General features: G+C 35.6%; 1 protein-coding gene across 3 annotated transcripts in view; it reads right to left on the reverse strand.

Moving 5' to 3' along the window:
* Nucleotides 1–640: 640 nt before the first annotated feature.
* Nucleotides 641–14,073, reverse strand: part of Orc4 (origin recognition complex subunit 4) — a 50,537-nt gene continuing 37,104 nt past the window's right edge. For all 3 annotated transcript variants that reach the window (XM_042683566.1, XM_042683564.1, XM_042683565.1), the window contains exons 10-14: nt 8,255–8,341; nt 7,125–7,233; nt 6,293–6,388; nt 6,144–6,211; nt 641–1,078 (exon numbers count right to left, since the gene is read on the reverse strand). In XM_042683566.1, coding sequence (XP_042539500.1) covers nt 890–1,078; nt 6,144–6,211; nt 6,293–6,388; nt 7,125–7,233; nt 8,255–8,341 — 549 coding nt within the window. In that variant the 3' untranslated portion in view covers nt 641–889. The remainder of the gene's footprint in view (nt 1,079–6,143; nt 6,212–6,292; nt 6,389–7,124; nt 7,234–8,254; nt 8,342–14,073) is intronic.

Below are 14,073 nucleotides of genomic sequence, written 5' to 3' on the forward strand. Positions count from 1 at the left end.
CCAACCTAGGACACTGCCATTATTGTGGTGGTTTCCTAATCTTTAACAGCACCTAAACTCCATAGGACTAATGACCATTAAATTGACTATAAATTACAAAAGGATAGGGACAACATACATAATGAAATGTTCGAACTAATGAAGTCACTATCACTAGTACTTACTGAGAACTTACTAAGTTTCATTTGAACCTGCGTTAGTTCATTGCTTCCTACTTCTTTCATAGGAAATTACTTTTTGAAACATTCAGCTACCACTACCAACCAACTGCCATTATTTGTGGGAATTGTTTTCCTACTATCACTAAGATAAATGTTAAAAATTCTACAGTAGTCTCTAGAATCTACTAAATAACAATTCTACAGAGGATTCTAAGGTAGACTGGCACATTTTGAGAAATCTAGAAGAGGTTTACAATCCTTATTTTTTCATGTTATTATCTTCTGGCTAAGCTGATCAGACTTACATCTGGATAGAATCCAAAATTTTCATATGTATTGGGAAACAGGCAACAGCAACACACAGTATCCTTACTGAAATCAAAAGATTACTTATTACCCTTCAAATTTCACCATTTATATACTGCTTACTTAAATGTAAAAAAGAAGTATGTATTTGTCAAATAAAGCATGTAATCCAGTTCCTAAAACAGTCATATTTTATTCATTTGAACTGCTACAGAGAGCACAATCTAAACCAACCACTGGAATTACAAATCACATAACTGTTCATGTTTTAAGGAATGGCCAACATGTACAGCAATTTCCCATAAATACAAATTGTTTATAAATATAAAGGAATGTATTAACATATCTTGTTAAAGGTTAATAACTTAAAGCTCTTCAGCAAAGAATGCCCGAAATGCCAAAATTGAAATCACTGGTTATGTTTATAGCCAGCTTAGTGAAGAAGTTGCCCACTGCCTGACATCTGTAGGACAGTTGGGGTATTTCTGTAGCGCATTCATAATTTGAGTATTATCCAAAAGTAGTTTCATCAGCTGGTACTCTCTCTGTGAATTTACTGAAGTTCTTTCCATGGGCTTTATTAATTCTAATTGCTGTAAGTGTTCAAAAGCCTGCAAGATTGAAGAAAAAGTTTAGGCTGAATAGGAGAAAACCCACCAGAAAATAGGATCTTGGTTAACTGTACAGCAGACTGCCAGAGAAGACATATAAAGTACATTTTAAAAAATGTGACTGAAATCAACACAATTATGAAACAACTTGCAGTGTTACAACACCTGCCTAGTATGTACAAGGCAAGGGTTCCCTGGAACTACAAAAAAAAAAAAATTCAAAACCAAAAAACCTCCCCACCACCAACTCTCCCATCCCCCTCCAGCTCGGCCCACCCACAACTCTCATGAACCGATAAATTTATTGTCAGCTAAGTGTCAATGCAGTTACCTGTGCCTGTACTGTTGAGTGGAAAGACGGCAAGTACTAAATTTTCATAATATAGGTTCATTTCTGACCTCATTTTATATCATGGTTCCTGCTACATTTTTTTGCTTTTGAACCTGAAGACTAAATGGGTCCTGTGCATACTAAGGACCAACTCTACCACTAAACTACAATCTTAATCCTTCCTAGAGCACTAAAGCAGTTTGTGTGTTAAGTATGTATGTGTGTGTGCACCAGTAATGGGGCTTGAAGTCAGGGCCTTCTGCTTTTTTTTTCTCCTCTCTCACTTTGCTTTTTTATTCCAAGACTAGTGCTCTACCACTTAAGCCACAGCTCCACTTCGAGCTTTTTTTGTTGGTTAATGGGACGTAAGAGTCTCTTGGATTAGTCTGTCTATGCTGGCTTCCATCCTCCCTCAAACCTCAGATCTCAGCCTCTTGAGCTGCTAGGATTTTAAGTGTGATCCACCAGCAGCAGCCAGGCTAAAACAGCATTTTTATTAACATAGTTCTCTAAAATCTAAGAATCTGGGAGTGTAGCTGTGGTTCAAAGTGGTAAAACACTAGCCTTGAGCAAAAGAGCTCAGGGGCAGCATCCAGGCCTTGAGTTCAAGCCCCTTAACAGACCAAAAAAACCACTAAGAATCTGCTGAGATTTTCTGATTAGCTAGGCTACTGAAATCTACATTTGAATTGTTTCTACTTTTAAGGTTTTGCTGTCTAAAGTTTAACACAGCTGTAACAAAAAGTGAGACAGAAAAGTTCCCAAATAACCTTTATAGTGGAAGTGATAAGGGCTATGAGAGTAAGTAAGTTCTTAAAAAGAAGGTTGTGACCAACACTGTCACAGTTTACCAGCAAGTCTGTTTATCATACACACTTGTAACACAGGCCTTTATGGTTTGCTTCTTCCTACCTCTATTCTTAGGATATTATTGTCTTTAATATTGTTGTAGGTATGTTACTAAGGTATAACAAAAAATTACAACACACTAATTTATATTCCTAAACTAGATTCTTGAACATTGTATTCTTACAGCAAATTGTGAAATTCTATAGGAATATATTCAATATGCAATATGAAAATACTGATACAAACAGACAGGCTAAGCTCAATACCACTGACTAATGCAATTAAGAAAATATTGGATGTTGGGCTGGGAAGGTGGCTCAGTGGTAGAGCGCTTGCCTTGCATGCATGAGGCCCTGGGTTCGATTCCTCAGCACCACATAAGCAAAAAGAAAAAAGCCAGAAGTGGCGCTGTGGCTCAAGTGGTAGAGCGCTAGCCTTGAGCTGAAGAGCTGAGGGACAGCACCCAGGCCCAGAGTTCGGGCCCCACTACCGGACCTCCCCCCCAAAAAACAACAACAAAAAAAGAAAATATTGGATGTTGCAGGTACTGAGGTATTTCTAGGTAAAAAGTACACCCTTATTTAAAATATACAAGTGATTAGCTGGAAATTACACACAAGAATTGAAATGCTAGGCATCCTATCCACTTCCATGACATCGACAATTCATGACAGTACCAGACAGGAAAATACAACCTCCAGTAGGGTAAAGGCTTTCCATGTTGCTCTGAAGCAACAGCACTGTTCTATATTTAATTAAAAATAGCTTAAGAAATAAAACTATAGCTGGAAGGGCCTAATAGGAACACCAAAAGTATTACAAGTCTTCTGATTAAAACAAAAGATGAGCTAGGTGGGAGTTACAACATATATCTGTAATCTTAGCTACTTGGGAGGCTGAAATAAGGAGGGTCATGGTTTGAGGCAAGCCTGTGCAAAATGTTTGGAAGGGCTCCTTCATGGCTAGATGCAGTGGTGCGTGCTCGTCATTCTAGATTTGTGCGAAGCACAAACAGGAAAGCTGAAGTCCAGTCATGTGGTTTGCCATGAAGTTAGATTCTATCTAATATAACCACTCTGGAAAACAGTTTGGAGGTTCCTCAGAAAACTAAACATAGACATACCCTACGACCCAGCCATACCATTCCTAGGTATTTACCCTGAGTAATAAGAACTAGGATATGACAAGGACACATGCGTTTCCATGTTCATTGCTGCACTGTTCACAATAGTCAAGATAAGGAAACAATCCAGATGCCCCACTACTACAGATGAATGGATCCAAAAATTGTGGCACTTACATACAATGGAATTCTATACAGCCATTAGAAGGGACAAAATAATGGCATTCACAGAGAAATGATGGAACTAGAACAAATCACGTTGAGCAAGATAAGCCAAGATCAGAAAGACAAATGTCACATGGTCTCCCTGATTATTTGGATGTTAGATTCAAAACGCAACAAGATGCAACAAACTAAACAGGGGTCAAGATACCTATATTCAATAAAACCAAAAGAAGTCAGTCTTGGAAGAAATTGTAATATCCAAGCACCTCTTCATATGTGCATAAAAGAAAAGAAACCACAAGACTAGGAAATAAAGGATTTCATATTAATTTGTCTTTTTTTGGGTGGGGGGTTTGGGGGGGTTGAACTCTGGGCCTGGGCAGTGTCCCTGAGCTCTTCAGCTCAAGGTGAGCACTCTACAACTTGAACCACAGCACCACTTCCAGTTTTCTGGTTGTTAATTGGAGATAAGAGTCTCACAGACTTTCCTGTCCGGGCTGGCTTTGAACCTTAACTCTCAGATCTCAGCCTCCTGAGTAGCTAGGATTATAGATGTGAGCCACCAGAGCCTGGCTTGTCTTATTTTTAGATGACTCCATATTCTTTATCTCATATTTGAGTTATACACATGCACATTTGATGTTGGGAGGAGCAATCAGTGGAAAGAGAGTGGAAAAAAAACACAGCAGAGGGGCCCATCAACTGTACTGGACATTGATAAAAATGAACTAAGCAACTCAATGGTGGTGACAGGAGGGAGGGAATAAGAGAGGGAATGAGAGAGAATGAAGGAACAATTGATACTAAGCAAAAGTAAATAAAAGTACCTAACACCTAATTTGAAAGAACTAGCCTTATAAAGTTTGTACAGTTCATAAACTCTGTGGATTAAGATGATGATTATAACTATGAAGGTTAAAATGTGTTTATGACCTAAGTATAACCATGCCACAGTACTGTGAAACATATATAGTTGCTTAAGCTCAATAAAGAAATATTTGGAGAAAACAAACTGGCTCCCCCCCTCCCGCCAAAAAAAAAAACAACAAAACAAAACTACATTACAAAAGGGCTAGGGTTATGGCTCAGTTGTAGAGCACCTAACTAGCAAGTACAGGACTTAAGAGTTCAAACTCTACCCAGTGCTACCAAAAAAATAAAGTATCACTGAGAATGTACTGTCCATAGTGGGCAATCAAATATTCCAAATGCATAATTTTAACATTCCAAATGCGTGACATTTTTAATTTTATATAATTTTAACTGAATTTTAATTCAATGTTTAGACATCTAATTTTCTAGTTCAACTATAAAACTATGGAATAATTTCAAAATGTGGTATTTACCTTTTTAGCTATAAGTTTAATGACTAGAAAATAACAACTTCTAAAAAGTATTTAGTAAGTGGAATAAGTCATGCTTACTACTTGTCAACACATACCAAATTTATTTTTAATTTTTAAATTATTTTAAAGTAGTTGTACAAAGGAGGTGTCATTATTAGCAAAGCAGTTTATGAATGCAATGTATATCAATCAGGGTCACTCTGACATTCTCTTTCTGACTTTCCTTAATTTTGTGATACACAGATAATGAAGTCTTGACTACATCCTCCCTAGCTATTTCCTCTCCATTCATCTATCACTATCCCTTTGTCCCCATGCACCCTTGCATGTACCCATTTCTTGGTGATGATTTTGTTAGGCTTTGACCTCCTTCTTTCTAAAAAATTATAGTATTTCAGTTCTCTAGAGTCTAATGCATTTCAGTTAATTCATTTGTAAATATCTGCATACAATATAATGCATTTACATACAGATTTATAGATACATTCTATTTACCACAAATGAGGGAAACTATGCAACCTTTAATTCTCTGGGGCTGGCTTATTTCTCTTAAAATAATTTTTCCAAGTATTCCCATTTCCTTATGGATGGTAAAATATTATTCTTCTAATACCAAATTGAAAAGATACAAAGAAAATATGAAAATACTTCCAACAATTTTCTACTTTAGATTAGATTTTGTAGTTTTGATATATTCAGCTAAAGTTATCGTTAGTGATTTCACCTTTTAAAATTTCCTATGATTATTTTAAAATTAAAACTGCACAATATGGTTCACATTATTCCCCTAATAGGCAAAGTTTACCTAAGACAAGGCTCTCATATTTTAAATGCATGCCTCCAATAAATAACATTTTTCCCTAGGGTCTAATCAGCTAATGAGATTTAGTCCACAAGTTTCTTACTGATTCTCTACATTTTTATCTCCTTTCACTGCTAGATTGTAAAGTCAACTCTTGATTGGAAAGGGATAAGGAATATTCCATGTGTTTGATAGTGTACACCAATAATTCATTTGCAGGATACAAGTGCTAACAACAGACAGCAGAGGGCAGTATAGCACCACAAACTGTAAAACTGCCTTGAGAAATAATCATATCCTTTCACTTTTAGATCATTTTTGTCTGGAAAAATTCCTATGGTAAATGCCTTGTGAAAAACTTACAAAGTGCAACCTTTATTCTTCAATTGGACTTGAAAATATGCTTTTCTGAAGAAAAAAAAAACAACAGAACAAAGCCTAAATCTTACCTTCATTACAACAGGTTTCTCAAAATTATAAACAGAATGGGCCTTTCTTTGAACAAATTTCTGAAATTCTGGAGAATAAGCAGTGACAACATTAGTACACTGAAGCAAGAAGCAAGTAAAAGTCAGAAATTAGTAAATTATGATCTTACCATTATAGACCATCTGAAAATTAAAAGGCTCCTCTTCATAGATGTCATTTAAATGTTTCATTGCTATTATAAGACATATTTCCAAGACTGATAAACCTAAAGAAAAGAAAGAACAACTATGAGTTGTTTAAACAGCAAATATAGTAAAATAGGCCTTTAAACATCCAATATAGTGAAAGATCATGGTTTTGAGGAGTGGAGGAGGGTTAAGATTCTTGTATCAAACTGTGTTTTAGTCACCATTTTCTTTATAAACTTGTCACTTAATTTTGGGTTTAGTTTTTCAAACCTGCAAAATAAGAATCTTTAAAAACTTATAGAGGTGTTACAAGGATTAGAGAATACCAAGCACTTACTTTGTGGCCCACAATAGAAATAAATAGAAACTGCAAATATTGTATGATTTTTAAATCATACAGAGCTGAATGGCATTTATTCACAAAACCCCTAAACATCTGGACATCATCAAAAACTGCAACTGTTTTTTTTTTCTGCTGAAAAAATTATTCATTATTCCTTTAATTTCAAAGTGTTAGTGAACCTACAATTGACTAAGAAAGCCAGTGAATGCTTTTCAGTAGCACTTGGTACAATGAGAAAGTCAGTAGATATCTTATCTGGATTTCCAAGGGTCAGTGGAAAGCAGTGTCATGTTTCACTTGAAATGAGAGTGGCAGGAATACCAATATGAAAAGTACTGATTAGTCTATATGAACGAAGATGTATTCTGTGTGTGTGTATAATATATATATATAAAGCACCACACTCAATATTAACTATAATTTTGACCATAAAACACAAAATTAAGAAATTATTAGACCAGATTTCTCACCATGCACAATATTTGCTTTAGAATCCATGCTACAGAGCTGGTTTGCTTCCATTAGATCTGCTGAAGTCATAAATGGGTGTGATGTTGTTATTCGATGTAAAGCCAGCATCTAAAGAAATGTCAATTAGAAGAATTAATTAGAATGCTTAGTAAAATTATTTAATTTGAATATTTATTCTTATAAGAGATTAATATTAATGTATTGGGAAAGGTACTCTCAGATTTAGTTCTCTTAAAATATAGTGTCTCTCAGGTGGGCACTGGTGTCTTAGGCCTATGATCCTAGCTACTCAGGAGGCTGAGATCTGAAGATCATGGTTTGAAGCCAGCCATGGCAGAAAAGTCTGTGAGACTGTTATCTCCAATTAACCTCTGAAAAAGCAGATATGGTGCTGTAGGGACAGTGTTCAGGCTCCAAATTCAAGCCCCATGGACCCTTGGGGGGTTCAACTCACCGAAAAGTGCCCACAACTGACCCCCCTCCGCCAAAAAAAAAAAAAAAAAAAGACCAAGTGTATTCACTCAACTTGAAATGGTATGAAAGCTATATATGAAAACTACCAGTTTAAGTCTTCAAGGAGCAAGAAATATTTCCATTTCTCCACATTTTAACTTTGGTATACAACCCTAAGATATGTATTTTAAATGTTTTTTTTCTTTCATGCATTTGTTTCTAATGCAATTATAAGATTATTTCTTTGTTGCTTTGTATGTCCCTCCCCCACAGTATAACCCCTGCTTTCACTGTATTTGATGTAGGTATAATTTGTGGAGGGGAAGGGGAAAAACAAGTTGTTTAAATAAGGATACAGGTAGACCTGTTGCAACAATGAGAAGTACAAGTTGTCATGTCGAAAACGAACTTTTCAACTTGGGGGGGGAGGGAGGACTGGGTGAGGAGGGAAGGAGGATGGGGCTACAATGCTTGATAAGAAATGTACTCACTATCTTGCCCACGTAATTGTAACCCCTCTGTACAGTATTTTCAAAATAAAAAAAAATAAAAATTAAAAAAAAATAAATCCTTGCTAAAAGTTAAGGATAAAACGTAAGTTATATTTTAGGAATATGCATAATATTTTATGTTTTCATGTATCAGTTAAAAATATATTTAATTTAAAAATACAAACCAATAGCATGTGTAATGACCGCAGGTTTTTACTGACATTAAACTGCTTCTGTAGAACTTCTTGCACACTTCTATCTTCTGAGAGACGCTAAGGAAAAAAAAAAGTATTACTTGGAACAAGTCCTAAAATGAGCTAGTTACTTATTGACTGTGAAAAAGAGTGACAAAAATAATTTAAGGAAAAATGCAATTCAATATCTAAATATAATTTTATGCTTCTGGATGGTATACTTTATTAACTATACTTTATTATCTAGTATTTACATATTATTAAATCAATAAATTAAATTTGTACAATAAAATCAAAACCAAATTAACAGTCAACTAATTTCCTAATCATTTTAAGTTACTTTCAATGTTGCCAGGCACTGGTGGTTCTGAAAAGTAATCCTAGATACTCAGGTGGCTGAGATCAGAGGATCACAGTTCAGAGCCAGCCCAAACAGAAAGTCCATGAAACTCATCACCAATTAACCACCATAGGCCGAAAGTAGAGGTGTGGCTCAAATTGCTGAATGGCAGCCTTGAGTGAAAAAGCTAAGGGACAACACCTAGACTCTGAATACTGGCGCAATAACTAGTATTTAAAAAATTTCTTGCTATCTCTAAATTTCTAATTTAAGAAGGAAATATAGTCGTAACAGTGGGATGCAAAAATGCAGAACAAAGCACAACAAAGAATAAGAGTTGCTAGACTGGGAAAAAATGAGTTAAAGTACTGTAAGAATGCCTACACAGGCCAGGTGCCAGTGGCTCATGCCTATAATCCTAGCTATTAAGGAGGCTGAGATCTGAGGATCTGAGGTTCAAAGCCAGCTCTGGCAGGAAAGTCCCTGAGACTCTTATCTCCAATAAGTCACCAGAAAACTGGAAGTGGCGTTGTGGCTCAAGTGGTAGATCACTTGCCTTGAGTTGAAGAGCTAAGGGACAGCACCCAGGCCCAGATTTCAAGCCCCATGACCAACGCATCCTTCCCCTGCGCCCCCAAAAATGCTTACACAGTACATCACTTAACAGCCAAAAATGAAAGAAATGCTCTAAGTATGGGAACTGCATGAGTAATGTAGATGGTCATAGTATATTGACAAAAAGTAAGTAGTCTAATACTCTTAGGTTTCAAGAATTTTGCAAGGGGATTGCATAGAAAGACGAAGGAAAATCTAATTGGATGTACTGATATGGTCAACAATAGTTAAGAAACGTCTGAATTATTAAGGTTATATAAAGAGAGAATTAGCACATCTACTAAAGACATTTCTGAGGGAGAATTAATTGCTAAGAAGGATGGATTTGAAAGGAAAAAGAAAAAAAGTAAAAAACAATTATATACAGAGTATAGAACTACTGGTGAAAAGGAAGATACGGTCAAGAAGTAAGCTATGGGTTATCAATATTTAACCAGTAGGTATAACAAGAACAAAGTCAGAAAAAAGAGACAGACAATAAAAACTGAAGAGATTTAAGAGAGAACATCAATCTAGCAAACAAGTAAAGGAAACCTCCAGAACAATGTGGTGATAAGGTTTGCAAAACTAAACTGAGAATATATATTTGAGAAGAGGCAAATGGCTTTGGAAATTTGGACATCAGGGCCCTTTTAAAAAAAGCACTATCTAAAGGAGGCAATGAGACTCTAGTGAACAGGATTCAAGACTAATGGTGAAGACCAATGGCAACAGATAAAAGATCAGATGAATGGTCTTATCAGAGGTGATCCAGCCAAGAAGATTGGTACAGATTTTCAAAGTTGTCAACATAGAGTAAGGACTCTTAAAACATATCTAGAAACTAAGCATTTCTAGAGTTGCTACAGCTTTAACTACAAGTCTTCTACCCTAAGAAGATTCAGATTTGGGGAATAAAAGTTTCTCACCAAACATATTATTCGCTTTACTATTATTTTTAAACTCTATTATTTAAACATATACATATCCATCCATAAACAAGGTCAAATAACTTTTGGAAATACATAGAACTAACATAAAACAGCATATATGAATCAGTAATTATTTTTCCATAATCTTCGTATTTCAATAGCACTTAGGAAAACTACATTTTAGGCAAAAATAACAAAAAATTTTTCTTTGTAAAGCTTCAATTATAGGGCTGAGAATGTGGCTTAGAGGTAGAGTGGTTGCTTGACATGCATGCCCTAGGTTCCTCAGTACAACACAAACAGGAAAAAGCCAGAAATATTGCTGTGGCTTAAGTGGTAGAGTATTAGCTTCGAGCAAAAGAAGCTTAGGGACAGTGCCCAGGCCCTGAGTTCAAGTCCCAGGACTGGAAAAACAAAAACACAAAGAACAAAACAAATTAACTTCAATTCTCATTTATTTGCAAAACTCTCACTTTTTTTTTCTATAGTACTGTTTTTATAGAATTACCTACATTGGAGTCACTAAAAAATAATTTCTCTCATTAGTTTTTATGACTTTTTTTTTATTGTGAAAATACAGAGGGGCTACAATTACATGAGCAAGGTACTGAATACATTTCTAATCAAGCATTGCTGCCTCCTTTGTTTCCCCTTCATTAGGTTTTTAACTGTTAAATTCCATCTTGGTTCAAATATTTAAAGATAAGGCTATTATAAATAACCCCTTGAACTCGGCTATAGTATTTTGGGTAACTGCCTTTGAGGAGAATTAACTCTAATTCCACTGTGTGCTCTTTTCCAGAGATTTTTCTTATATTGCCATACTGGAATAGGGTTAATTCTGCTTACTTGTTGCATCATTTGAGGTAAATCTAAAACAAACATTTAAATTAAGCAGGATGCAGTTTCAACCCTATATTTTATGAAAGAGATTCCACAGATAACCCATTTTCTCTACAAGTACTTTTATGTTAACCTTGTAATAAAAAAAAAAAACAACACCCCAAAAACTACATAATCAATACTGATTTTAGATAGCATTCACCATATTGCCTATCCTAATGGGACAGGAGTTCTGTCCATGGTGCTGACAGATTTTTTGTTTTAAAGAGAAACAACATACAAAAGGCTAGTGGCACAAGATGATTGGCATATAAAAAATTAAATGAATTAAAAGACAGATCCTAGTGGTGCTAGCTTTGTTCATGAAAATTTAACTTCAAGAATGTCAAAAAAGAGAAGGTGGCTCAATGGTAGAGCGCTTGCCTTGCATGCATGAGGCCCTGGGTTCGATTCTTCAGCACCACATAAGCAAAAAGAAAAAAGCCAGAAGTGGCACTGTGGCTCAAGTGGTAGAGTGCTAGCCTTGAGCTGAAGAGCTGAGGAATTCAGGCCCCACGACTGGACAAAAAAAAAAAAAAGAATGTCAAAAATACTTGTATTTACCATGTACCTACCTCTAAGTTTGGCAGATACGTAGGTCTGTACCAAAGGCTGGACATCACCATAAGGAAACTATTTTCTAAGTTATCCAGAGGTATAATTCATCACTAATTCCCATTTGATTTTTATTAATTTTAATTTTTTCACAGTACTAGAATTTGAACTCAGAGCCTTGTATTTCTTAGGCAGTCATTCTATCATTTAAAGACTATAACCATAGCCCCTTATGCTTTCATTATATTTTGAATAGGGTCTCACTTGTATCTAAGATGGCTTGGTCCAGTTTGCTGTGCAGCTGGGATGATAGTAGTATACCACCATTCCCAGCTTTTAATTGGTTAAAGTGGGGGAATCTCATGAACTGTTTGCTAAGGATGGCTTATAATCATGAACCTTCTGATATCAGCCTCCCAAGTCATTAGGATTATAGCTTTAAGCACTCCTGTATTAAGTAGTTTTTTCAGCTGAAGAAAACTCCACAGGCCATCAAATTGAATTTGCTCAAACCCCTTATATAAACTGGCATATGATGTACACTTTATAAGTCATCTCTAAATTTCTTATACTCTTATTAGTTAATATAATACAAAATGTATTGAAGGGGAAACAAAGGAGGCAACAATGCTTGATAAGAAATGTACTCATTACCTTGCCCATGTAACTGTAACCCCTCTGTATGGTATTTTCAAAAAAAAATGTATTAAAGGTAAAAGTTCTTAAACTGGTTGTTTAGATTTTTTTTTTTTTTTTTTGTGGCTAGTCCTGGAGCTTGGACTCAGGGCCTGGGCACTGTCCCTGAACTTTTTTTGCTCACGGCTAGCACACTACCACTCAAGCCACAGTACCATTTCTGGCCTTTTCTGTCTATGTGGTATTGAGGAATCTAACCCAGGGCTTCATGCATGCTAAACAAGTTGTCTACCACTGAGCCATATTCCCAGCCCTGTTTATTAGGAAATGGATGATAATGCAGTATATAGTCACTTAGGAAGACAGAGAAAGAAAACAGGGACGGTAATAATCAAACGGTAATAATCAAACTCCAGGAGAGAACAAAATTTAAATACCAGACTGCCTTTCAATCTCTTAGGAAAAAAAAAAAGTCTTAGAGTAAAATTCAGCTCAGGAATTGCAGAAGTTGTTAGGTCTGTGACACACTGAAAAGTCAATCCAGAGGCCAGGAATAGAGGCTTGCTTAGAGGAAAAAGGTAAAAGAGGGACAAAATGGAAGCACTAATTATAAAGAATAAAATTCAACAATTAGATGCAATGACAAAATCTGCCTGACTTAACTGAAAGATTCAATCCTAGGGAAGATTAATTTGGGGTGGAATGGAGCATATAAAGTCATATAAAGGCACAATATCTGATTTTAAGAACAAAGACATAAAATTTATACTAGATGAAACAGTGAAGAATTATGAATGAGAACAATATGGAAAAGGTTAAATGAAGAATATTAAGCAGTTTCAAGCCTTTATATAAAAATAACAAATTCAAGCATGCAGACAGTTTGTAATGTTAGAGACCAAGTGAGGAGGAGGAGGGATGAAGATCAGTGATATAGGGGATACCTAGCACGCAGAAGGCCTTAAATTTGATACTCAGCACTGTGGGGCAAAAGAAACAAGATACACACACAGACATGCATTAGCCAGCAAAATAAAAAAGAATGAACAGGCTGGGAAGGTGGCTCAGTGGTAGAGTGCTTGCCTTGCAGGCATGAGGCCGTGGGTTCGATTCCTCAGCACCACATAAGCAAAAAGAAAAAAAAAAGCCGGAAATGGCGCTGTGGCTCAAGTGGTAGAGGCGCTAGCCTTGAGCTGAAGAGCTGAGGGACAGCGCCCAGGCCCAGAGTTCAGGCCCCACGACCAGACCCCCCCCCCCAAAAAAAAACAACAAAAAAAGAATGAACATGGATACAAACAAAATTTTCATTTTTGATATTAAATATTTTGCATGGATTAGTTAACAAAGTTTAATTTAAAGTTTTTAAATATGAGACTATATAACCCAAACAAGAATAATTTTGAGTAAATAAATGCACAATTATCACTTTGAATTTAATATTAGTATTTAAGATTTAATGGTAGAAACAATCTATCATTATTGCTATAACATAAAATAATCAATTTTAGAGCCTATAAAGAATGTAATTCTATTCAGAAAATGAATCATTACACGCTTAAATTTAATCCAATATTGTACATCAGATATCTTCAGTTCCTTCAGAACCCAGCACTACAATATTTTCCTTTCTGTTGGGATACATATTTCTTAAAAGATTACACATTAAAAAATTTGTTTCTCCTCATTCAACCTTATAGGCATAGATGGAATAGAAACTTTCTGAGGGCACAGCAAATAGGAAAGAGACCTGACAAATGGGATTATATCAAAATAAAAAGTTCCTGTACAGCAAAGGTCAACACAACTAACAGCAAAGTAACTAAACTAGAAGGACAGCCTACAGATTAGGAGAAAATCTTCACTAGCAATAC

This window comes from Dipodomys spectabilis, unplaced genomic scaffold, assembly GCF_019054845.1.
Source record: "Dipodomys spectabilis isolate Male_0828 unplaced genomic scaffold, ASM1905484v1 ptg000081l, whole genome shotgun sequence".
NCBI classification, from domain to species: domain Eukaryota; kingdom Metazoa; phylum Chordata; class Mammalia; order Rodentia; family Heteromyidae; genus Dipodomys; species Dipodomys spectabilis.